General features: G+C 38.6%; 4 protein-coding genes and 1 pseudogene across 6 annotated transcripts; 2 read left to right on the top strand and 3 right to left on the bottom strand.

Annotated features, from left to right (window-relative positions):
• The first annotated feature begins 293 nt into the window (after positions 1-293).
• Positions 294-2,982, top strand: LOC103965252 (proteasome subunit beta type-5). The gene is made up of 8 exons (XM_009378277.3): positions 294-453; positions 584-719; positions 839-968; positions 1,257-1,363; positions 1,645-1,779; positions 1,859-1,962; positions 2,500-2,600; positions 2,674-2,982. The coding sequence occupies exons 2-8, from the start codon at positions 603-605 to the stop codon at positions 2,790-2,792; spliced, it is 813 nt and encodes a 270-aa protein (XP_009376552.2). The 5' UTR covers positions 294-453; positions 584-602; the 3' UTR covers positions 2,793-2,982.
• LOC103965272 lies at positions 2,824-3,975 on the top strand (annotated as a pseudogene).
• A 1,749-nt stretch (positions 3,976-5,724) lies between these two features.
• Positions 5,725-9,169, bottom strand: LOC103965248 (NAC domain-containing protein 82-like). Of its 3 annotated transcripts, XM_048580904.1 has the most exons (6): positions 8,860-9,169; positions 8,596-8,661; positions 7,865-8,246; positions 7,491-7,768; positions 6,826-7,248; positions 5,725-6,296 (listed from the first exon to the last, which is right to left on the bottom strand). In XM_048580904.1, the coding sequence occupies exons 3-6, from the start codon at positions 8,025-8,027 to the stop codon at positions 5,982-5,984; spliced, it is 1,179 nt and encodes a 392-aa protein (XP_048436861.1). In that variant the 5' UTR covers positions 8,028-8,246; positions 8,596-8,661; positions 8,860-9,169; the 3' UTR covers positions 5,725-5,981. The 3 variants fall into 3 exon arrangements, with proteins under 3 accessions (XP_048436861.1, XP_009376548.2, XP_048436862.1); XM_009378273.3 differs by lacking the exon at positions 8,596-8,661; XM_048580905.1 differs by lacking the exon at positions 8,596-8,661 and having other exon boundaries at positions 7,865-8,167.
• A 2,542-nt stretch (positions 9,170-11,711) lies between these two features.
• LOC108868541 (60S ribosomal protein L6, mitochondrial-like) lies at positions 11,712-12,782 on the bottom strand. Its single transcript, XM_048580902.1, has 2 exons — positions 12,644-12,782; positions 11,712-12,277 (listed from the first exon to the last, which is right to left on the bottom strand). The coding sequence occupies exon 2, from the start codon at positions 12,261-12,263 to the stop codon at positions 11,955-11,957; it is 309 nt and encodes a 102-aa protein (XP_048436859.1). The 5' UTR covers positions 12,264-12,277; positions 12,644-12,782; the 3' UTR covers positions 11,712-11,954.
• Positions 12,783-16,794: 4,012 nt separating this feature from the next.
• On the bottom strand, positions 16,795-23,266 carry LOC103965250 (cellulose synthase A catalytic subunit 2 [UDP-forming]). The gene is made up of 14 exons (XM_009378275.3): positions 22,694-23,266; positions 22,015-22,210; positions 21,691-21,926; positions 21,480-21,582; positions 21,200-21,383; positions 20,553-20,819; positions 20,083-20,428; positions 19,696-19,833; positions 19,459-19,584; positions 19,153-19,365; positions 18,774-19,041; positions 18,446-18,642; positions 17,992-18,342; positions 16,795-17,913 (listed from the first exon to the last, which is right to left on the bottom strand). The coding sequence occupies exons 1-14, from the start codon at positions 22,772-22,774 to the stop codon at positions 17,332-17,334; spliced, it is 3,288 nt and encodes a 1,095-aa protein (XP_009376550.2). The 5' UTR covers positions 22,775-23,266; the 3' UTR covers positions 16,795-17,331.
• Between the last annotated feature and the right edge of the window lie 1,414 nt (positions 23,267-24,680).

The raw sequence follows: 24,680 nt of genomic DNA, 5'->3' as shown, positions 1-24,680 counted from the left end.
ACCACAAGGTCGAAGGTTCAATCATTTCTTCTTGATATTCTGTACTACGGTCTGGTGATATTCCTCTTCACTTAAAAGTGAGATATCTTAGGTTTAAATTTGGTGGATGGTGAATTGGATACCAAATTAAGCTGCCGATTATATTGCTTAGCCAAACTTATCCTCTTCTTAGTATAAAAATATTGGTGTACTCAAAAAAAAAAAAAAAAAAAAAAAAGTGTAAAATTGACCACTTAAAGAGTTAAAAAATAAATAAATAAACCAAAAAATAAAAGCCCATTTAATTTTGGTTCTATATAGCCCAATGCAAAGCCTACCATTGGCTCCAACTCGTCTCTTTCTTTTCCTCCAGCACAAGAAAACACTCTTCATTCCTTCTTCAGCTCGATCTCACTCTCCGTTCTTCATCTCGACTTCTTGTTCTTCGTTTGTGCGCAATCATCAATCTCCAAGGTATTTTAACAACCCCTAATTTCTCCCTATTTTTTCGATTTACATTACCCAGTCTATGAATCGATTTCTAGGGTTTATCCTGGAACGCGATCATCAATTTAATTTTTCATCTGAATTTTGTGCTTCTCAGAGGACTTTAAGAGCTAGCTATGAAGCTTGACACTAGCGGTCTCGAATCACACGCGCCGCATCTCTTCGGCGAGAGCAGTGGGTTTCTCGACGGCGTTTCGGGTCCTCCGGCGTTCGAGGTTCCTATTACCAATGATGTGAGTTTCGATATGTTTTTAGTGCTCTCTTTTCCGTCGGGGTTCCTAGTCTCCTCTGTGTGGTAGAATTTTTGGCTGATTTTTTGTTTGCGTGTTTTTTGGTTCTTCTGCTGTTTCAGTTTGATGGATTTCAGAAGGAAGCTATCCAGATGGTGAAGCCTGCCAAGGGGACAACCACGCTTGCATTCATCTTCAAGGATGGAGTCATGGTTGCTGCCGATTCTCGAGCTTCAATGGGAGGATATATATGTAAGATGCTTGCTTTATCTCATATATTATGACATAATTGTATGCTTTGCTTTGTGCCACCAAGTGTTTGTGAAGATGTAGCTATTTATGGTTCTGAGATTTTCATGAAGTGCTCTATTAATCGAATTGGCATATTCCCAGAGTGTATATGTTATATCTGTGTACTGGTGTATCTTGTCATGTTAGTTTAGGTGTCCTATTGTGTCTGTCATGTTTGCATACCGAAGGATCTTATCTTGTATACAGAACTTGGGTTCACATTTACAATCCTCTTCCTTATCTTTTCAGCGTCACAATCTGTGAAGAAGATTATTGAAATCAATCCGTACATGCTTGGTACAATGGCGGGAGGAGCTGCTGACTGCCAGTTTTGGCACAGAAATTTGGGGATTAAGGTAGTGCTTTTATTGTGTTTTCTTAATTTGAAGCTTACAACTTTAGACTTGTTATCTAGTAATTCTTTTCGAAGGTCTGGACTTATATTTATTCTATGCTCTGTATACTTTCATGTTGCTTGTATGAGGACTTGGATCATCAATATGATTGAGGAACTTATCACAACAGGAATTGTATAGGTAGTGTAGTGGTGACATATTTATGTTCACTTACAAAGGGGATAACAATTGTCTTGTTTAATTTGACTTATACTAACAACCAATTGTCTTGTAAAAATCAGTGTCGGCTTCATGAGTTAGCAAATAAGCGCAGAATTTCTGTTACTGGAGCATCAAAGCTGTTGGCAAATATTTTGTACTCTTACCGCGGAATGGGTCTCTCTGTTGGGACCATGATTGCTGGCTGGGACGAAACAGTAAGAAGATACAAATCATGTCACATGAAATTTTTCTGTCATTTATACTCATGTAATGTGTATCCTTGTTGGAGTGCAGGGTCCTGGACTGTATTATGTTGACAGTGAGGGAGGCCGTTTGAAAGGAATGAGGTTTTCTGTTGGTTCGGGCTCGCCTTACGCTTATGGTGTTCTGGATAATGGGTGTGTGCTTCGCTTTCACCCCTTTAGTTTTGTTTGCCTATTGGTGCAATGATGTTGAACGATTTTTTCTGCATTGTCTTTATTAAGTATATAACAGAAGAATAGCAAGTGCATAGGATTTCTCTACATAATAATCACAAGCAAGTGTTTAGGATTTTGATTATAGATACAAATCACAAGCAAGTGGTAGTGTAAAATGTACATGTTTCCTTACTTTGAACGTCCTGGCTGGTTGAGAAGAAACGTTTGAAATAAAATGAATTTAAAAATAGATTTGGAGGGAGTTGCGAAGGATGGGAGATGTAACTTGTCTACTTGAAATTTGCTTCCCTTATGCTCTGGCCCACTATGCTTTTCCTTTGCTTTGCTTTTGGTAGAGGTTCAATTTGTAATCAGGATAACTAGCATATGGGAATCATTTAAGCCCCTTGCCCTGATGTTGTGGTTGTAGCACATAGCCATGCTTGCTGTTTATCATACTCTCTGTATACTTTGTTATGCACCCGTCATTCTACTAACTCAAGTTGATTCTGCTAGGTACCGGTATGACATGTCAGTCGAAGAAGCTGCTGAGTTGGCTAGAAGAGCTATCTATCATGCAACATTCCGCGATGGGGCCAGCGGGGGAGTGGCAAGCGGTAACTCTCTCTGCCCCTCTCTCTGCACATTCATGACTTTTTATTTGTTTTTAACTGGGGTGTTTTTTATTAGTCTATCACGTGGGGCCAAACGGATGGAAGAAGCTGTCCGGAGACGATGTTGGGGAACTTCACTACCACTATTACCCTGTAGTGGCAGGCTCTGTTGAACAAGAAATGGTTGAAGTCTGATGGAAAATGGGAATACCAAGTGTAGGATTCCATGGCCGATGCTGGGTTTATATGTGAAACTGTTTGTTGTATTAGGATTTTTAAGTTGACTTCACAACCTTGTGATCTTTATTACATTCAATTGCGGATTTCATATCATTTGTTGGTGATGTTATTTCATTTGAATTAGACAGCTGATCACATTCGTGTCCGGTTTTTTGTTCCCGGTATTCCATCTGTTGGTTTAGGCGTTCAGCAAATTGTGTGCATCCCCTTCTGCTATCAATTCTCCAAGGAGTAACTTACACTTCTGTTCTGCTGATCCCACTTATGGATTCACACCTGTGCATTTCACTGCACAAAATCGCAAATTACAGAAACCGTATAACAAGTTTCCTCATGAGCGTTACAATCGACAACCATGACAAGCCCTTTCAAAAGCACAATCCAACCAGACCACGCTCCGAAATCAGAATTTCTGTATGCATGTTTGTTCTCTCTCGTTTTTAATGTACTTCTAGGCTTATACTGACCTTTGCACGTTTGGAACTGCTTTTGTACGAAGCGCTTTTATTACAAGCACACATCTTGACACAGAAACACTTTATTACAACATCAATCAATGTCCAATATTGTGATCCATTTAGGCTTATATTCTCTCCATTTGAAGGTGCTCTTCAAAGTTTTCTGTCAAAGATAGTTAGAAGCACTTTTGGTTGTCCGCAAGCACTTTTCAAGTCCCATTGAATTTCTTTCTTTTATATTAGGGAAGTTGATTTCATGTCATGCATGGACTTTGTTGTGGGGTTATGACTACACTTCCGGGGTTTGGCAATTTGAAGGCAATTTTCTTCAGGGGTCACAATAATGCAGATATTTGGTGCATCCAAACAAGCGACAGCTCGGCAACTGAGGGTCTATGATGGGGATTTGAAGTACTATGCTCACAGTGTGGTAGCTGCTAATATCTACGATAAGTGGGTTAGGCTGAATGTGATTCACAACGTTGCTGCAGGGAAAGTGACAATTTTTATCGACGGGAAACGGAAGTTCGTCGCCAGAGATCATGGCCGAGCAACCTTTTACTTCAAGTATGGAGTTTATGGAGCCTTATATCGTTCAAGTAACTACATGCAATCAAGTTGGAGAGGAATCAATCTTTTCAAAAAAAATGAAATATATATCCATTGAGGGAGAAGAGAAGGGGGAGCTTGATGTACAAAATAGTTTTATACAATTATTCTTGCCTGCGCGCTGCGGCGAGTCGAGAAATTTGTCATGTAAATAAAGAAATATACTAAAAGCTTTAATAACATGTATTTGTGCAAGAAAAAGAAAAAGAAATCTTGTTTATTCTCTCCTCATAAGCACAAGTAAAAATGTCAAAATGTGTCTGGGACCATCCTGGTCTCTTCATGACTCCGCCTCTGATAGTCTCCTAGCATTTTCCTTTTGTGGAATAGTGACCAACCAAAGTATGGGATTCCCGTTTGTGACATGTAATGTAAGCAAAAACCATAAATTTAACAGAACGTGCAACAGATTGCAACTCAACAAAACATTTGAGGTCAATATTACAATATTGTGTAAGGGCGTAAATCTCAAAGGGAGGGAGACTAGTTTTGTGTGACATTCATTGAGGGAGAAAGGAAGGGGAGCTTGGTGTTCAAAATATGATTGCAGATGAAATTGCTATTTTAGGAACATAATTACGACAATATTTGTAGAAAAGTTGGGACTTTGACTACAAAGTGGCCACTAATCGTGGATGACGAATTTAATATCAATTTATTATCTCACTTTTATATATCATCATTGTATAAAAAACAAATATAAAGCGGTGTCATTAAACCTTTGGCAGGAGAAATCTACGAAGCAAATCTTAGGCAAATAAGAAAAAGTGGCACGTACACGCTCCAGCGAGTCTGCAAACAAATACTGAAAAACAAAAACCCAAAACTGGCATACAATCATGGTTGATTTTTCTTTGTTAATAGAGCATACAATTTGTTTTGACCAATAAAATTAAACGCACATTTTTGTTCCCATAAGATTAAGCACAACCAGTTGTTTTTACAAGTATCCATCGCTCTAGTTGCTCCAATCCCTACTTTTTTCCTTCACCTTATTTCATATCTTACTCTTGCTTTTATCTGTTAAAAATCATGTGTTCTTTTATACAAACGATATTTTCTTTACAAAAATTTAAACTACAACGGGAAATAAAACTCAGGTACATGATGGAGCACATTTGCTCTAAACAAAAACTTTCTTCGTTCCCTATACTCTATTATGCCTCACTTTATCCCCATGCTCTTCTTTAGTGTTTCACTTTGCCCATTCTGTGAGAAAAACGTTTAGTTTTATTCATATGGTATGGGCTCTTTGGTATTTTCAACAGTAAATATAAGAATACAATAACGAAATTGTGAGTTTATAATGACAACTTAGGAAAATTGAGCCATTTAGAGTCGTCAGGAAAGACATTTCCAGTAATTTTGGCAAAGGTTATAGTGTTTTTGTTTCCCATGCTAGAGTGATTTTTGTGGATTCAGATGTCGCAATGTGAGAACTAGTTTAAAAGACCAAAATGTCCTTGCCACCCAAACAAAACTAATAGCTCCTTCAACCTGGTTGACAAGATCGGGTAAAGTGAGACACCATAATCATGTAAATGAGAGAGTAAGAATTTGTGTATATCTAAAAAATAATATCGTTTGTTAAAAAAAAAAAAAAAAAAAAGAAAAGAGCCCATAACTGGGTTTTGTGACTCTTGGATTGACTAGAGAGACTCCGGGGGAGCCAGTGAGGTAATTTCATTAATCTCATGGCACCATCCTTTTGAATCCCAGTCACACTAGCACATAATGTTACTGATCCACAAGAAAACAATAATGTTGATAAGTTGTGAAACTCTCTTGATATAAAAAAAAAAAAATAGATGCACGTGTTATAACATAAGTGAATTAATTATCCTCTACCACGTAAATTTTTAATATAAAATGGTGACCAATCCAAATCCAACACAAAACCACTGAATCAGGATTTACAACTGTTGTGTTTTAACGATGAAAAAGAATTTGCAGAATTAACTACGAAGTTGTGTTTGATAAGGTGAACTTCTGCAAGTTGGCGATACCGGTCAACGAGTTTTGATCTGTAAGACTGGAGGGCAGTAACAATTTCAGAAGTTCACGTTATCAAACACGTTCAACTGGTCTCACCCTGAAAAGGCACCTCTCCCAGCAAAGTTTGAGGCTCACCGAACATAGGAGGAGGCCGAGTGTGCGTAGAATCATGGTAATTAAATTGTTCGCCAAGATCATCCAGCTCCAAATATTGCCCATCGTCACCTAGCGGCATTTGACCCGTAGCACAGACAGAATTAGGCAAACTGGAGAAACTACATCCATCTTCATCTACTCTAGCCACCTTGCCGAAATCTCCTAAAGTGACGTAAATATCATTGCTAACGACGTGAGGTGTAGTACTAGCATTTCCGATAGGAACAACATTACCAAGCTCCTGCAAATCATGAAGAAGTTTTACATTAACATACTTCAGAAGTTGAAAGAACACTTGCAAGATAATTTATTTGTACTAATGTACTTACGGAATTTAAATTCGTTCTATAAACAGATACAGATGCATGCATATAAGATATCCAAGATGCTCCAGTATACAATGAAATTTTCAAAAACGAAATTCAAAACCATCAACTTTGCAAATTACGCCGCCTATTTATAAACTCGGACAGTCCGCCATCCAATTTTAAACTCTATCTTCAACAAAAATAACATCTGTACTACAATTATTAACACTGACTTCATGGTCCCAGCTTCCACATAAAAAGTCTAATTTGTATCTTTCAACAAGCTCATTGACATCAGTGACAAAGGCAAAAAAGAAAACTGCATATTCATTGGAAAGCTATAGTAGCGACTATTCCACCACTCAAAAAATGTAAATTCATATCATGATTGGCGGTTCCACTAACTACTAAATCACGACTGTTATAAACTGTTTAGAGAGGAGAGAAGGGTGCATTACGCACCTCATTTTTTTCGTTTTCTTTGATTAAGGAAGGGCTTTCTTCCGAGAAGCAAGCCAATATTGACAGGATATCATCATCATTGGAAGTATGAGGCTCCTCAACTGTAGCATGATTACTGGAAACCAGTTGGGGAACATGGCAAGAAAGTGGTACAACATCTGATATGCACGATTCAGATGAAGGACGTATGTGCATACTTTCATGGGAATACGTGCTAGTAGTGATGGAACTATTGTAGTTACTCGGCAGCACAAGGTTTGGTTCAGGCATATTTGCATTTGGGACTGCTTCTGTACAATTTTCTGAACAATTTTCAGCCTCATCATCACTCCAGTCTTCCTCCATAAGGGGCGCACCATATTGTGCACCATTTTTTGGCCCTGGCCCTTCTTTTTGAAAAATTGTACAGAGCACATACGATTCCTGTAACATGAAAATGATAGAAAAAGTAATCAACACCGACTAGCCATCCAAAGAAGTATAACAAACTGTACAAACCAACAGTCCAATTCAGAAGCATGAAAAAATTCTAATCAGTTGAAACATTCAATAATAACAAATCTTTACAAAAGGAAAGTATATTACAAACTCATTGCAGAGTGCCAAACTAATTTAACAGAAAACAAGGAAGAATACAAAATAATGAGAGGAAAAGTATCATTTACCTGAGGCACGCCACGATTAGCTAGGTCCTTAGATTCAAGCCTATACTCATGCATAACCCAGTCTGTTCGCTCTCCTTTTGGAGCTCGACCTGTATGAAAAATCAATGTTTTTATCTTTCCTGCAACTTCACCATTGTAAAGAACAGATCGGTCATTTCCCGTGGCCTTCCAGTACCCACATTCAGTTGTACGTTTCGCTCTAGCCCCAGTTGGATACTTCCTTTCTGTCGGACAAAAGAAGTACCATTTTAAATCTCCACTTTGCCAGCTAGATTTTTCTGAAAAATTAAAGCACAACAGTCAGAAACTACATAACACAAAGCAGGAAACCCAAGGAAAGGCAAGAAAGAAGATAAGTTAGAATGGAATATTACCTGGAAGATCCCAAGGAGCATACTTATGAATGTCGACCTCTGCAACAAAGTTATAAGGGAGTCTTTTCCCCATTACTTTCCTCTTCAAATAATATTGTACAAGCTCTACATCAGTTGGAGAAAACCGAAAACCAGGAGACAACGATGATTTCCCTTTCCCCATCAGAAAATACAAATGTACACTCTCAACTATCTGACAATAGCCTTAATTCCCAATGTGGAAGTTCGTCACAAAATGCGAAGAAAACAGCGCCCTGCCCTCAAGTCTAATGATGGAACAAGATCTTCCGCAAACACAAGAGCCTACCTCGGTGCATAAAGCAAAACAATCGAATAATTGATGGATGTTTGTCGTTGAGATCAAAAGACATTGGATGCACCCCTGTTATCCAACATTATTAGACACACACACTCGGAAAAAGCAGCAGAAAACTAGAGAAAAATAACAGAATTTGATATCTGGAAAACACAATTCGGGCTATGCACTTATTAAAATTGAAATGATGAAAGCAACACATTTCACATTTAAGATAATGAACCCTACGCACAAACTAGACACGACAATTGTCGACAAAAAAATTAAATAATAAAAAAAGAAGGAAAAATCAAACCAGATCATAAAACCATCAGAATCATCTTAAACAATTAAACCCAAATAGTAAAAACGATCACGAAAGCCGGACAAGGGTAATTAAAACCCAACAGAACCCTAGCCCGCCAAATCAACGTACTTTAATCCACTTTCATCATCTTTCCACATTCACATCCGGAGTTTACCAAATACTCTGTAAGGGAGACTGCAGATAGAAAAACCCTAATTTAAGAAAAAGGAAAGACATTTCATAGCTTAGAGAGAAAGAGAGCGTGATGAGAAAAACCTAACGGTGAAATCATTAGGGCTTGGCGAGAGAACGAAAACAAAATGATCAAAACCTAAAAAGAAAAGGAAAATGCTGAGGTCGACGTAAACAGTGAACGAAGAGAGAGAAATGTACCTTACGATGGAGGGAATTGGCGACGGCGGAAGGAATGGGGAAAGCGGCGTCGACGGCGGGAATGGGAGGGCGGGAGTGGAAGCGCAAACTGGAAGAGAGATCTGCTTCGGGCGAGTTCAGGTGTACTCGTTCTCCATGATCGGGGTTTAAGGGGTTTAGGGGTTTGAATCCTTTGACAAAAATGTTTCTTTTTATTATTTTATTTTTTTGGCGTAACTGAAACAGAGGTTTTATAGACATTCTGGCCTGACCCAGATGCAGTTGGGCTTTAAAATCCTCTGCCCAAATGCAGCCCGGACGTAGATGCTATGCTCCCTCTTTCGATTTTCTTACTCAACTCTTAATTTTTTATTTTTTTATACAATCATACATTTACGCTATCAGGTGGGTTCATGAGGTTCGAACTAATGACCTTCCCCTAACAAGTGAAGAAAAATTATACTAAACTGTAATATCAAGTAACTATTCAACTCTCAATTTGTTTCTTAATCCTTTTAGATCGTGCCAATTTCTTCACACCACATCTTAATGTATCACATTTTTTTATTATTATTCATGCTCCGAGAAAGGGAGAAAATAATTGCCAATTTGATAAAAATAATTAACAAACTTGACAGTAGGGACAAACACAAAGTTGGCAGCTTTCCGAGGATGGGGGTTCTCTCCCCTCCCGTTTTCCTTTCCCTCCCGCCCTCCCCCCTCTCATGGGTTTTTTTCGTCTCTCTTCCTCTACTTTTTTTTTTTTCCTTCTCTCTCTCTCTACAAAAATGAAACCTTGAACGTTCAAATAGGATGAGAGGAAAATTGAGGAAAAAAAAGGGAAGATAATCTTCGTCCACTTCTCAAAGCCCTTAGATAAGTTGTTTGCACTCTAATCGAAATTCCTCATTTCACATTAGTCGGATTTAAATATTAAAAGACGAAAATAAACATTTCGTCCTGTTAATGCAAAAAACTGGTAAGGTTAACAAGTAGATGGTTGTGATAGGGTTTAGAGTGAGAATGCAATTGGTTGAATGAGTTAGATAGTCAACCCATTCCTAACAAAATTCCTAATTTAAGTTTGAGTTAAGGTTCATGCAGGTTTATTTAGGTTCGAGTTTAAATTGAGTTCGGCCTTACTCGAGTTAGGTTCGATTTTGTGCAACTTTATCAAGTTCAATCTTGTCACACATTATTTTATAAGATAAACTAATCTCAAATTTTGAACAAAAAATACCATTTAAAATTCAATTTTACACATCAACCATACAAAACATAAACCAAATAGCGTGAGACGAATTTCTAAATGTTCAACCATGCAAATTTGAAACTAAATTACAAATACCAAGTTTTAACCAAAAGACACGTAAAGGTAACACTATCATTTACTGTTCAAATGAAAACCAAACAACAAACTTCAAGTATAGCCCTTTGAAACTTTGTAACTAGCTTATATAGTAGATATGGATAGGTAACATGTGCATAAGCAATTCAGGCAAGAAATGGAGTTAGGTTTGGGTCCACATGGGTGGAAAACCATCAACCAAACCCAACCCAATAAATAATCTGGTTGAAGTCGTGTTGAGTTTGTGCAGGTTTTTACTTCATTCTAAACTGCCCGATTGGGTTTGAAATCGGATTGGGTATGGACATATTCAAATTGCCCCAACCCAAGTTGTACCCCTAGTTTTTAGTAAGAAAACCAGGAGGTTTTAGGGTTTCTTAGGTGAAATACAAGAAGAAAACAAGAATCAAAGGGTACATATGTGGCACCGGCCTAACTGCTCTGATGTCTTTGACAATATATAAGAGGTAGAGAATAATCTAGGGTTAAGAGAGACGAGTGTTTGTATTCTTTCTTTTTTGTTTAGCCTTCTTTAGGTATTCCCCTCCATCTTATTTAGGCCTCGGCATACAACAACAACGACAACAACCAAACCTTATCCCACGGGGCCTCAACATGATTCTATAAAATTATTTTCCCTCGATCCTAGAAACACCATGTTCAAAAATAATCACTAAGCATCAAACAATTAAAATTTGGACTGCATTAGCTTTTGAAACAGGTGCAGCTATCGACCGGAGCCTAGCATCCGTAGCCAGTTCAATGTAAAAACATTCTACTACTACGTTTGATAAGAAAATGGTACATGCAATATATGCGAGACCATCAAACAAACATTAAAGCAAGAATCATAACACTTCTTTTAGATAACTGAAAACAGCTGCAAAGATAAGCACAATATAAATCCTCAAATGCAAATCCCAGCTCGAACGAGTAGAAACATACACAGCATCATCCATATACACCGCAAAATTTAATCAGCCACTCCAACCATTTCCAGAACCAAACAAGTCATCACTTTCAATCTCGGAAGCAAATCACCCAATGCCTAACAAATGAATAAAATTGCAAGCAAACATAGCGAAACCAGAAATGGCCACTGCCAAATATTTCAATATTATCGAATCTATCTTTACCTAGAGTTCAGTTCCAAGTAATCCCAAAAGTGTACTGGACAATTATCGAAGTATTGATGCTAACTAAATGGAACTTCTGGAGTTTCAAGCAAAGTTCCTATCAAAATGAGGACGCGTGTCGTGTCCTTTTACATGGCAAACTCATAACGAGTCAATAAGTCACTGTTCCACGAGTGATGAAACAAATTTATAAGGGAAATTGTAACTTCAAAGTTTTCAACACGTTCAGAATGTGTACATTAACATCGTACAACAATTATTCCTTTTTCACAGTATACAATTAGACCTTGACCTACCTCATTTCTTATCAGTTCAGTGACAACCAAAGCATTGACATGCGATTTTGAAGGCATGATTCTATGATCTCATAGGCTAGTCCTGTCCAAGAATAAATCATCAGAAACATCTAAATTTAGCGTGCCGTGAGGTTTAATTCATCTCCGCTGTGGTTTAGCAGTAGGTGAAACCGGACATCCAAAGTGCAAAATCAGGAAAGCCGCAAAAGTACAGACAAAGAAACCTAAATGAGGATAGTTTGAAAGAGAATCCCAAGCCACTACAATCTTTTGATTACAACCAGAAAGCAAATGGAAAAGATTACCAATTTCCAGCATAAGGTTTGAGATATCCAGTCACTTAGACTTCTTTCCTTGCTTCTTCTTAATAACTTCGTCGACATACATTATACCCTTTCCCTTGTAGACCTCGGGTGGCTTACAACTACGAACGGCGGCAGCAAACTGGTGCACCCTATCTTTATCAATTCCGGTGCAGCAAACTACATTGTTCTTGAAGCAGAAAACCCGAACAGCAGGAGGAACGGTCAATTCAACCTCATGACTGTAACCCAATTTCAGATACAACATGCGTCCTTCGGCTTCCGCTCGGGCCTTGTAACCCACACCCACAATCTTAAGAAATCGAAAAAATTTGGCTTCCATTTGAATAGATGCTCCTGAAAACACCCAAACCCAGTAATCATTTCGTCTTACTGTTATCAAATTAAGCTAATTTTAATCCTGTTTCCCTTTTTTCCAGTCTACAATCTTCAGTTATTAAATTCACATTTCAAACCACATCCTAGCAACATCCGCGTTCCGATACAATAAATTGGAAAACAAAATAAAAAACCCAGAAAATTATAAAAATTCAAAATTTTGATCGACCAAATTTTCTTCAATCTCACCGAGCACTAAAAATCCAGCATGCATGTTTGTTATGTATGTATAAATCTGTTTATATATACTAAATATATATGTAGAGAGAGAGAGAGAGTAAGCAACTGGAGATTATTGCAACCACTAAGAGGTCTTAGGCATACCTATTAGCTGCTGAACCCCTTAGAGTGCGGCAGTCGTCGTCGTCGGCGTCGGCGGAAGGCTGAAGTTTTAATGGGTTCAGAGGAGGAGGAGACAGCTTTGAGAGACCCAAGGAGACTTGAGTGTAAAATCGAAAGTTGGCTGGGGATGTGAAATAAATTGGACTGCATTGTTGATTCAAAGCCCAATGTTTGTCCTCTGGATCGGACCTAAAGCCCAATAATTTCAGCATACTGCATTGGGCTATTGATCAAATTGATGAAGCGCTGATCCAATGCGGTAACCGACTGATTCCCGCACCTTTTTTTTGACCTTTTACACTCTTTTTCTAATGAACTCCCGTACATTTGTGGTAATTGGTATGAAATCATAACATTTACATTACTATACCATGTATAGTTATTGTCACGTTGAGAATCTGTGATATTTAGGTGCGACTATTAGAATTAGACTTGGCAAAATTGTGCACTACTCGATAACATGATACAAACACGTGAAAAGATCAGTATATAGGTCGAGCCTTAAAGGGTCATGTTGATAACAAATGGACTCGTTAGTGACTCATTAGGAAATTATGTTAATGTATGTTATTTTTATTTAAGATATTGAATATATAAATTGGATATGAACATTTTTGTCAATTAATAATTTTATCTCTTTGAATGTTTGGTTATACACATTGCTTGTCACACGGTTGGGGATTTGGGATAGAGTATTTAGGCTGAATTACATAATCAGTCAATCATAATAAGATATTGAACTCACAAGGGCTATGCAGTACTAGATTTACAGCGTTATTTGTGTCATATGATTATTTTACTTTTTGTATTATCAAATGTGAACTGGACAGTGTGAATATTGTGAATTACCCTTTTGATCACGACAACCCACCACTTGTAAACGTACGTTTAATCTTAAAGTAACTGTTGGGTTGGTTGAATTGCAAACGTAAATTAATGCGTTACTATTTGAAGGGAATTTGGTGTTTTGTTTCATATGTTCTTCATTAACTAGTGTTGGTTGCATTGTCACGGTCCTCAACTGATCACAAATAAAGTGTTGCTTGCATATCGAGATCGGTTTATGCTTTGTGAATATGAAATAGTCATATAACCAGAAAAATTAACCATAATAATTACAGCAATGCAAAAAAAGTTACCGCCAATTGGTTTAATTTTGTACATAATTTTGTTTAATTAATTAACTTTTAGTTTGACTTCAAACAACTTCAGTTGCTGAACCAAATGGTCGAGTCTCACATAGGTTAGTTTTCTAGTACAAAAGTTTTTCATACCGCAAACAGGTATTCGACGTCCTATATCAATTCTTTCTCCTTCCAGGGCCGAGGGGAGAGCGAGAGTCGAACTCTGATCAGACAGAGTTCTTTCGTTGCTACCCGCATGCAGAAATGGTTGCTCCAGAAACCAATTATACTCATCATCAAGTACCCCAAGTAACCGTAACAAAAGTTGTTCTTTCGTTGCTTGCTGTTCTAGGGTTTCTTCTCTACTTGTTTGCCGGTCTTGTGTACATGTCGGAAACCTATTCTCCGAAACCCAGTTCCCTTAAAGTGCTTTTGCATTCTTTGACGACATCAAACTTCCGTCTCAAATCCAGACAGCCATTGAACGCCAGCGAATGGGAAGCAACCATAACGATAAAGAACTACCACGCGGACAACATCAAAATCCTCATCAACAGCCTCGAGAGCGTCCTCTATTACAAAGACAAAGCAATTTCATGCGCGTCGCAGCCCAAAGTGCCAATACGAATTCAGAGCCATAAACAGCGGACAGTGAACCTGATATTTAAGAATTCATCATGTCCGGATGGTCCTTCTTCGAATCCTGCGCTAAATGACGAGGCGATTAGAGAAAGGTGGAGATCAGGGCGTCTGAGGTTTAGCATGCAGATGAAGATGGTGCTTGCATCTGACATTATTAGATCACCTTTTTTTGGCAGATTTTCAGTTCTTGATTATAGGTATTTAGAGGCATTGCATGTTGAGTTTGTGCATGGAATAAGAAAGGGGAGATTGGTTGGTGGTGATGTACAGATGAAGAGAAATTCCACTTTGTCCACTCACACTTATTAATCAATTCCTTTTAGATTACTTATTTGATTTTTTTTTTTTTCATATTATTTTTCTTCGACGTTTGGGGTTTAGGGTTAATTAAAAGGGTGAATAGATTTCTTGTTCGTAATCAATCAATTTTTTTCTTTCAACTTATTCAGAAACCCAGAAATTCATACATCTCTGGTGATCATACATCTCTTCTAGAGTTAAATTATCAAAACATATATATTTGGACTAGGTTGAGTTTTAACAAACTAAACGTAAACTCAGATTACAAGCGGTGGATATATTACATCTTCATATTCAACTCATTGTGTCCCAGATTTAAATTATTCCCCTTCCCGTATTATAGCTAGCATAAGATAGCCTTGCCAATCTTGATGGCTGACTCCAAAATTTAGGAGACAAAATTATATGCGTAGAGAATGAGATCCACGCTGATGCCGGTGAATACGCAAAGCATTCAGTGGGTCTTTTGGGGTTTGAGGCAAAAAGGGGATGGATGATTCGAGGTCACGGAGGAGGAAGAATGGAAGATGTATTAAGATTTGAGAAAGATCAGAGTTGGATTAATGGTCCATCACTAATCACACTGACAAAGTCCCGAACTTTATTCATTACTTGTGGAATTCAACAAATGTAAAGTTTTATCATAAAAAATCTCGGTGAAATAGGAGTGAGACAATTTGATTTAAGTTGTGGTACGTTATGTACTCGTGTGAGACTTTTTTACGTTAGTCAGCTAAAAATTCTTCAGCACCCCTACCATTATGTCCACCATATACTACCACCATCTTGTCATTGTCTTCACCGCTGTCACCACCCTTGCTAACCTTACATTGTGATGCCACTACCACCATCTTTCCATGGCCGTTGCCACAATCTTGCCATGCTGATCACCACCACCGTCCACTTCCACCTCTAAACACAACATCGTCTACAAGCACAACCATCACCACACCCCTTGCCATGCGTCATCAGCACCTCTAGAGACTCTTGATGGAACAACAATTTTTTGTATGCTAATGTAATTGATTGCTTCTTTCAAATATGTGTCTGATGCTAAAATAAAATGTCTGCAAAATGCAGTATCATGCAGTTCATTCTATGCATAGAGATTTTAAATTCTATCTCGGTCACACGTTGATCTTTTAACATTGTGTTTCGAAATGTTTTTGAGCTGTTTGGATCTTCAAAATGATGGAACTTTAGAAGGTAGATTGGAATGGTTAAACTTGTTTTTCAGGTAATCCATGGGTGATTTTCCGATCGATTGCATCGGAAATAAGGTTTCCAATTTTCATTTCAAAGATTTATGTGGTTAAATGTAGAACCTAAGAATAAACTATCAAAACTAACAATAAACATGATAAAAATACACAAGTTTTAATTTTTTGTGATTCTTATAGTGTGAGTTTGTAACATTTTGGGGAAAAAATGGAAATTTCAAAATCTTTAAATGCATTCCAATTTCTAACCAAATTATTCGGGACTCAGATTTGGAAATTTAATGACAAAAATTGAAAAAAAAAAATCCAATACCACTTGCACTAGGCTAATCTGTTAAAACAGATCCAAATTCCCCCCTCCCATTTTCTATCTCCTCCAGTCCTCTTTTATTTGAAGGCTCATAATGACGTCATGTCATCTTATGTTGACTTCTTCATAGAGAGAGATGGAGGAAAGTGAGGAGGGGAGGGGTTAGAATTTGAAGGAGAGAATTCTACTCCCATCTCTAGATATGTAGTGGTTGTAGATATGGACCTGATGTGATAAAAGCGACAATGGTAGTGGTGGCAACGGAAGTGGCATTGATCTGACGTGACGTTAATGGTGGCAACGGAAGCGGCATTGATCTGACGTGACGTTAATGGTGGCAATGGTGGCGGCAATACTCACAAAAGACGTGAGTTTGATGTTAATGGTGGCAATGGTGGCTGCGATACTCACAAAAGACGTGAGTTTGCGCATTCCGCCACAATGACATCACCATACCATTACACACAAACTTGAAGTGCGAATTCAGATTCACACTTACAATCAAAGATGGAAAGCACAAGTGAAGTCCGACAGAAGGAAATGAAACCAAACATTTATTGAGAGTTTGAGAGTTGTTCTAAATAAGCACACATACAAGAACAATTGCCTTGTTTTTGGCAAAACACATTCTGGACATCTCAAAAAAAAAAAAAAAAAAATACATGACCTAAGACTGCAGCAGGGGTTCTCAATAATTACTGCACAAGACGACGACGTTTATATATTAACCCCTTATTCAAAAAGGGAATAGAAATTTATAAATCAACACTGAAAAACTCCTTTATCTTCCCATGGGATTACAGACAGAACTCAATACAATCCCCCTTCCAAAATCCATGTATCAAAGAATTAACGAACACTTTGCAAAACAAATTCATGTGTCTGATCCAATCCCTTTGTATCTACACGCAACCAACCGCCCACGATTGCTCTAACCGTGAAGATTTATCTTTGAGAACAGAAACTGTTTGAAACAACTTTACCTTCCTTCAGCCGTGCACTTGGAACTTGGATCTTTTCTTGCTCTGTCCAAACAGCTTTTCTACACAACTCACACTGTATAGCGTGCGTACCTCAGTTACAATCCAGCCCGCAAACTTCTAGTACAATGCCACCTTTGCTCACAAATGGGTTGATTCGGACCCATAGCAGGGAGAATATGGATGCCAGAAGAATTGACCACACCACAATGATGGTGGGAAGTCTCTCTTGTCTTCCCACCAAACCTTTTAGGAACGGGTAAAGATGGACGATGACCCAAATGGCAAAGAACAGCCTACCAAAGAGAGGACCCCATGTTTCGTAACCATTGTTGATGGCATCCGAAACTCCAACTACGACTCCAATTATGTTTATGATCAATAAGCTCATGGGCGGGATCAAAAGTGATGTCCACTTGAAGAGGTATAGGTCGGAAAACTCTCCGTCATCTGCTGCTTTGGATGTGACAGTGAAGTTTGTGTTAACACCACCCAAAACCTTGAGCAGACCCTGGATGAGTGCGAAGAAGTGTGATGATGCACCACCAATCACCCAGAACTGTTCATTCCTCCACCAGTCGTGGATGCCAACATGTCCCCACTGCATCTCGAGTACGCTCGTTGCAGCAATGGACAAGAAGAGAGCCATAAAAAGGATACTGGCATAGTTGCTAATCTGTTAATCAGAGAAAGCCAATATTAGCTGAAATCTAAAAGTTTTGATGCACATGTACATATAGAAAGAGGAAATTACCTCAGGGACAATAAATTTCCCAGTAAGGAGACAGACAGCCGGCAAGGAACAGTAGGCAAGCAAGGGGATGGATGTCAAAGGATAAACAACCGAGTTTATATAAGAAAAGCGCTCCAACCATTTCAAACCACATCCGTATCCATACCAAATAGGGCAATGCCTGCTCAACAAAATTTCAACAGATCCCAAAGCCCACCGAAGCACCTGGTGAAGCCGATCTGAAAGATTAATAGGAGCAGAACCCTTGAATGCAGGCCTCTTGGGCATGCAATACACAGATCGCCAGCCATGGCAATGCATCTTGAAGCCTGTTAGGATATCCTCTGTAACAGAACCATAGATCCACCCAACCTGGAAAATAATTAAGATTTAGAAAACAGAAAAATGCCAAACATCAAATCTTAAGCACCTGAGAGTCTATCATTAGTCTAGGTTCTGAGATGGTACAGCATACCTCTTTCCCCCATTCTGATTTATCTTCATAGCCACAGCTAATGACATGGATGGCTTCCTTCAAGAGTGATGCAGAACTTGTTCCCTTTGGAACTCCACCGTCTTCCATAAGTGTTGAAGCAATGAAAACTGGCGACTGTCCAAACTTTTTCTCAAATTTTATTTGGGGAATCAGGGATGACTTCTCATTATCTATTCCTGCAAATAGTTATAGTAGCAATGTAAATATCTGAGTTAATCCACATTCGCAAGTATATTGAGCAAAGGAAATTAAAGATTAATCTGTAACAAGAAAACAAACAACGGTAGTCATGCAAACAACTTCTTACCTTCAATTCCCTCTTGAATATTTTCTAGTGCATGTATCTGCTTTGAGGTATCCTTGGTCTTCTTCTTTTTATCATTTGACTTGGATTTCTTGTTCTTCTTTCTAGATCCACAACACATGCAGCACCATTTTGGCCAACAATTGCAAGTCTTCCCTGGTGGTTTTTTCTTGGTAGGAGCATCATATCCGTAGAGTGCCTGCCTTCGGAAGACACACCCGGTTCCGACATAAATAGGCCCTTGGATCCCATCTAAACCTTTCATATTGATCTGCATTCAAATTATGAAAAGAAATTAGCTTCCACCGGAAAGAATCATGTTTTTGAAACTGACTCTCACACCTACTTTTAGAATAAAATAAACAAAGAAAAAGGCCCTTACATCAAAGAATACAACGTTGCGATTTGAGTATCTATCGTGAAGATCAATCCCATCAAATCTTTGAGGAAATTGTACATAACAGATCTTCTTTCCTGATTGGGGGTCCATCATGAAGCACATTGCTTCACGAAGAGCTTTGCTGTTGTTTATGTAGTGATCACAATCAACATTCAGTATGTAAGGAGCATTTGAGATGATTGCTGATACCCGCACCTAGATTTTGCCAAAAAGTAAATAACAATTAGACAAATGAAAACATAAGAAAGTTCAGAGAGAAAGAGTTCCCAGAGAGAGGGAGAGAGCTACCAAAGAATTCATAGCTCCAGCTTTCTTGTGGTGATCAAAACCCGGTCTCTTCTCACGAGACACATAAACAAGACGTGGTAATTCATTTCCTTCTACATCACGAACACCATTTTGACCAAGGAAAACCTGCAAAAAAAATGATTAATCTTAGGAATACTCAATTATAATGTGTAAAAGGGCCTGCAAAACATTTGGATTTGCTCTTCAACATAAACGTATTAATGAACTGCCCCTCACCTGAATCATCCCTGGATGATCCCTGACATTATTTCCAGGCCATGGAGTCCCGTCCTGCATTGTCCAACCCTCCTCAGGAACTTTCTGTGCTGTTGCAACCAACAGATTTATCCGAACTTTGAACTCTTCATACTCCCTCTGTACCAAAAAAATGACAACACCCGATCAGAGACGTCATCAGCCAGCACTTACCAGAAGTCTCATTATAATGATGCAAAGAAATATTATGAAAATTCTTTTTCTTTTTTGGGTACCAAAAGCTTAGAAAAATGGTTGTCTTTCGTACTAACAGTTAGTGACACCTATCCTTTTTAATTTTGGATTACTTATCCAAGAAACTACATGCCAGGCAAGAAACTTATCAAACAGATGAAGAAGGCTGTTAACCTTAATGGCTCGACGTTCCCTGACAAATGTCGGATCGACTTTGTCTCTCAGATAGTCAACTTTTTGAGCAAAATACCACTCTGGGGCACGGGGTTCAATGCTGAACTTCTTGCAGAATGGAACCCACTTTCGTGCGAACTCAGATGTCTCTGAGAGGGCTTCAAAAGTAAGCATTGCAGCACCATCATCTGATACGTAACATGCAACTTTGTCAACCGGATAATCTACGGCAAGGATGGACAGGACCGTGTTTGCTGTGATAAGTGGAGGTTCCTTCATAGGATCAACAGTACTAACAAACACATCTAGATCAGCCAACTCAGATGGCTTCCCTTCTTTCTCATACCTGAACAAATTTTTTTCACACTAGATTAGAGCAAATTTCAAAAAGCTGCATCCAATGAGAAACAAGAGAGAGAGAGAGAGAGAGAGAGAGAGAGAGAGAGAGAGAGAGAGAGAGAGGAGGCTACCTCAATGATAATCGATCAAGGTACGTTTCTCTCTCAATTGGATACCACTTAGGAAACTGATCCAATATCCATGACATGGCAAACCAAATCTCACATATTATAGAAGTTAACCACAGTCCATAGGCATTGTTGACCGGGTGGAGAATTCTATAGTGAAAAAAGAGGCCAAGAACTGTAAGACGGAGTAAGATTACCATCCTATAAGGATTTATCTTGCTAGAAGAAATAGGCAACTTCCTCGAAAGCGGCTGCCTGCCTTCATCCATCCTGTAAAAATGGAAAGTAAAATCATCAGCTCTCATTGGTTGAAACACAATTATAACACTTTTTAAGTAGTGACGGAGCTAAGTTTTAACCTTATGTCAAAAAAGACAATAAATATTGCACCATTTGGATTCTCCACTAACATGCATGGCGGTAAGTTGTTTACATCGAAAACTTATTTCCAACACCTAACCAGTATCCGTTTTGATTCATATCAAGTAGCAACATTATTCTTCTCTCCATAATTGATGTAAAGAAGAAAAATACACAAAAAATAAACTAATAAAAAACGTAACCAATCTCTAACACCTAAAGAACACAATTTCACACAATAAGATAAGGACAGTCACAGGAATATCAACATATTCTAAAGTAACACCTACTTTGGTAAATCGGGATCATCTGGTTCTCCATTATTGTCTCCACCATTATTTCCTCCTTGGTGCTTCACCACTTGAAGTTTCTCATTTTGCTTCTTCTTCCAGTCCTCCATTCTCTCCTTCCATGCAACAGTTCCATAACCATACACAGCTAAGTCTTTCTTAGGATCCATTGGCCTCGGTGGAACTGCATCATCAAGGCAAAAATCAGTCAATCACACTCTTAAGAACGATTAAAGCGGACTCAACGGCCACAAAACTGTTCCGACTTAAATGAACTTACAGGACATAAAGGAATCAGAAGATGGCATTGGATGAACCCGTTTTCCGCGACTCATAAATGGGGGAACAATAAGAGCATGCTTATCAGAGGCAATTCCAACATCCTTCACCGGATAAAAAAAAAAAGAAACAAAAGAATTTCAACTTATCAGACACGGATCAATTATTGCAATCGCTGACAAAGAGAACATCAAGCAGTTAAACCAATTCACCTCTTGGCCATAGGTCAGCAGAGGGATCTCGGAGGCAATGGAGGCAGAGTCAAACTCTGCTGGTGTGCTAATCCCGGAACCGTTGACATGCGAACCCCTTCCAATGTTAAGGCGAGCAGCCAGCACTGCCTCTGCAATGCTGTGAGGATCTCTCCTCTCATTGCTAGCAATATCAAACTCATTCTCCAAATCATCAATGTCATCCTCTTCTTCGTCGCCTTCAACTCTTTGACTCCCTATCAAAAAGATGAATCTTCAGTACTATATTTCGAGAATCATCATGAATGCTCGGCATTAAATTTGTGAAGACAGAGAGAGACTCACCTTTGATGCGCTTGTATCGGGTTTTGCATTGCGGGCAAGCTTGATTGCCCTCGCGCCTTTCATACTCATAGCAAGATCTGCAAACGGGGAATGCACATTCATTGCAAGCAACAAATGGCTCCCCATCCACTGTAATCTCAATCTCATCTCCACAGATCTGGCAAATCTGCCCACTCAGTTCTTTAACAGATGTTACCTGCAAATTCATAAAGTGCCAAAACGTTATCAATCTCTGTCAGATCAGGAAGATTAAACAATTAACAAAACAACAAAAATCAAGAGGGCAAAAAAATCCCCCATCTGCTAGCTGATTTCGTACAAAATCAACTGTTGCGGAAACACAATTGCAAGCTCTATAGAATGAAAATCCATTTAATCCTCTAAAACCTCAAAACTTTTGTAATTGCAGCTTGTAAATCTGAACTGAAAGAGAATTTTTTGCTACAAATAACTAGCAAGAGGTGGAAAATGGCATAAACCCATCAGATGAAATAGAAGGAAAAATCCAATGTATTAATTTCAGGATCTAACAAATGCTAGAGAGAGAGAAAGCATGAGCAAATAGGTATCTGCAAAATGTAGAAAATGTACAGATTTGGAAGGCTGTTAACATTTTGCAGTAGCAGAAATTGAAAGGTTGAGAGGGGAAGGGGGAGAAAGAGAGAGAGAGAGGACTTACTCTTGAAACCTCATCAGCATTGATGAGAACAAACTCATTCCTGTTGTGAGAACCTGCAATAAGTCTTCCTTTGGTATCCATAGCTGATATCACTCAGTCACCCCACACAATCTGAGAGCCTTCAATCTCTACCCAAATAGATAGAGAGGAGAGAGAAATCCACTTCACAGCACCACTTCCTCTGCCTTTCTCATCACTCAAAACCCCCAAAAAACAAAGCTTTGCCTCCTTCTTCTTCCTCTCTCTCTCTATGTATGTTCTCTCTCTTCTCAGGCACCCATTACAAGAAAGAAAAACCCCACATTACACAATGAATAAAATCACAGCTTTGCAGACAGAGAGGTACAGAGAGAGAGAGGGAGGCAGAAATAAAGAATGAGTGAATATAAAAAAGGATGAAATTAAAGAAATTAGAATAAATAAAGAAAATTAAATTAGAAAAAAGGGTTTTGTTTGAGAGCAATGAATGATTCTTTTCTTGAGAGAGAGAGAAATGTAGAGAGAGAGAGACCGAGTCCTCTAAGAAATTTGCTGTCTTGAAAAGAACACTCGGTGGCTTTCGATCTGTGACACGGTTTGCTGCCAAATTATAGAGAGGAGAGAGTAAAAAGATTAAAACTTTTTTTCACTTCTAGAGAGAGAAAGAGGGAGAGAAGAGAGAGAATCTGAAAGCGAGTGGGGGAGTTGAAAATTCAACACTCAAAACACAGAAGGGACGAGATAGGGACAGAAATGAGAGGGGAGGGGGAGAGAGAGAGAAAGTAATATACATTGATGATTATTTAACTGGATCTACTCACTCCTAAATTCCTAATTAATTAACCAGAAAAAAACTAATTCTCCAAAAAATAAATTAAAAAATGGGTTTTAGGGTGGGACCCAGATTATGGAGGACAGGGCAGCAGTTACGGTGGTCGGGCCAAGGGCCGGGGTGCCCCACCGGAGTGTCGGTGGCGCAGTGGAATGTGGAGGAGGGTGGGACAAGGGGTAGTTCTGTAAAATAACACGCAGAAAAACAAGAAAAGAGTTTTCCAACAAAAAAAAAAAAAAAAAAAACAAGAAAAGAGTTGGGCTTTTTGTGCGAACTGTCGGTGGCTTCGGTGGATATCGTCCGATTCGGTTCGATACTTTCTCTCTCTTCTAACTCGCTCACTCTCTGTCGGTCACAGTCGGTGTGCTGTCAAATAAGAGAGAAAGAGAGAGAGAGTTCGGAAGTTGTTCTTCGGAGGAGGAGAGAGAAAGAGAGAGAGGGATGAGGTGGAAGAAGAGGCAGGTCAGTCTCCTCTTCCGTTGCACAGGACACATTAGTACTTGGGTGAGTGTCACGTGCGACTCGTGCAGCGGGTGTCCGAAATACGGAAAAGTCCGGTAAAATATCGCGATAAATTTGATGAGATTCTGCTCTGCTGTCTATGAAAGGTTTACAAAGTGGTGGCCAACTATTTCATAGCTGTCTGTCTACCTTCCTTGAATTTTTTTTTTTTTTAATCAATAACATTAAAAAAATTTTGGTTTATATTTTTTTTCTATGCTTGGTTAAGGTCATTTATAAAAAAAAAAGCATACCTAAATAGATTAACTTTATTTTGTATTTATGTGAATTGAACTCAAGCACATTTTTCGGCAAAATAAAGACTTACCAAATTAATATTAACAAAACGAGAGAGCCAGTCTATTAGGCTCATAGTTAGAAAGCAAATTGACAATTAGGTTTGACGCGTCAAATTAACAGACTAAGCAATCTAAATGTAAGTCTAATTGGTTTATATCAATGATAAAGACTTACCAAATTAATATTAACAAAACGAGAGAGCCAGTCTATTAGGCTCATAGTTAGAAAGCAAATTGACAATTAGGTTTGACGCGTCAAATTAACAGACTAAGACCTGGTTTGGTACTGAGGTGATTCTGAAAAAAGCTGCTATCAAAAAAAGCTGGGAGCTGTTTTTGTGTTTGGTAAACACTCAACTTTAGCTTTTTTTCACAG

Source organism: the organism of the source record quoted next, unplaced genomic scaffold, assembly GCF_019419815.1.
Source record: "Pyrus x bretschneideri cultivar Hongxiangsu unplaced genomic scaffold, Pyrus_bretschneideri_v1 Contig16, whole genome shotgun sequence".
Lineage (NCBI taxonomy): Eukaryota > Viridiplantae > Streptophyta > Magnoliopsida > Rosales > Rosaceae > Pyrus > Pyrus x bretschneideri.
This window is presented reverse-complemented; position numbering and strand designations above follow the sequence as displayed.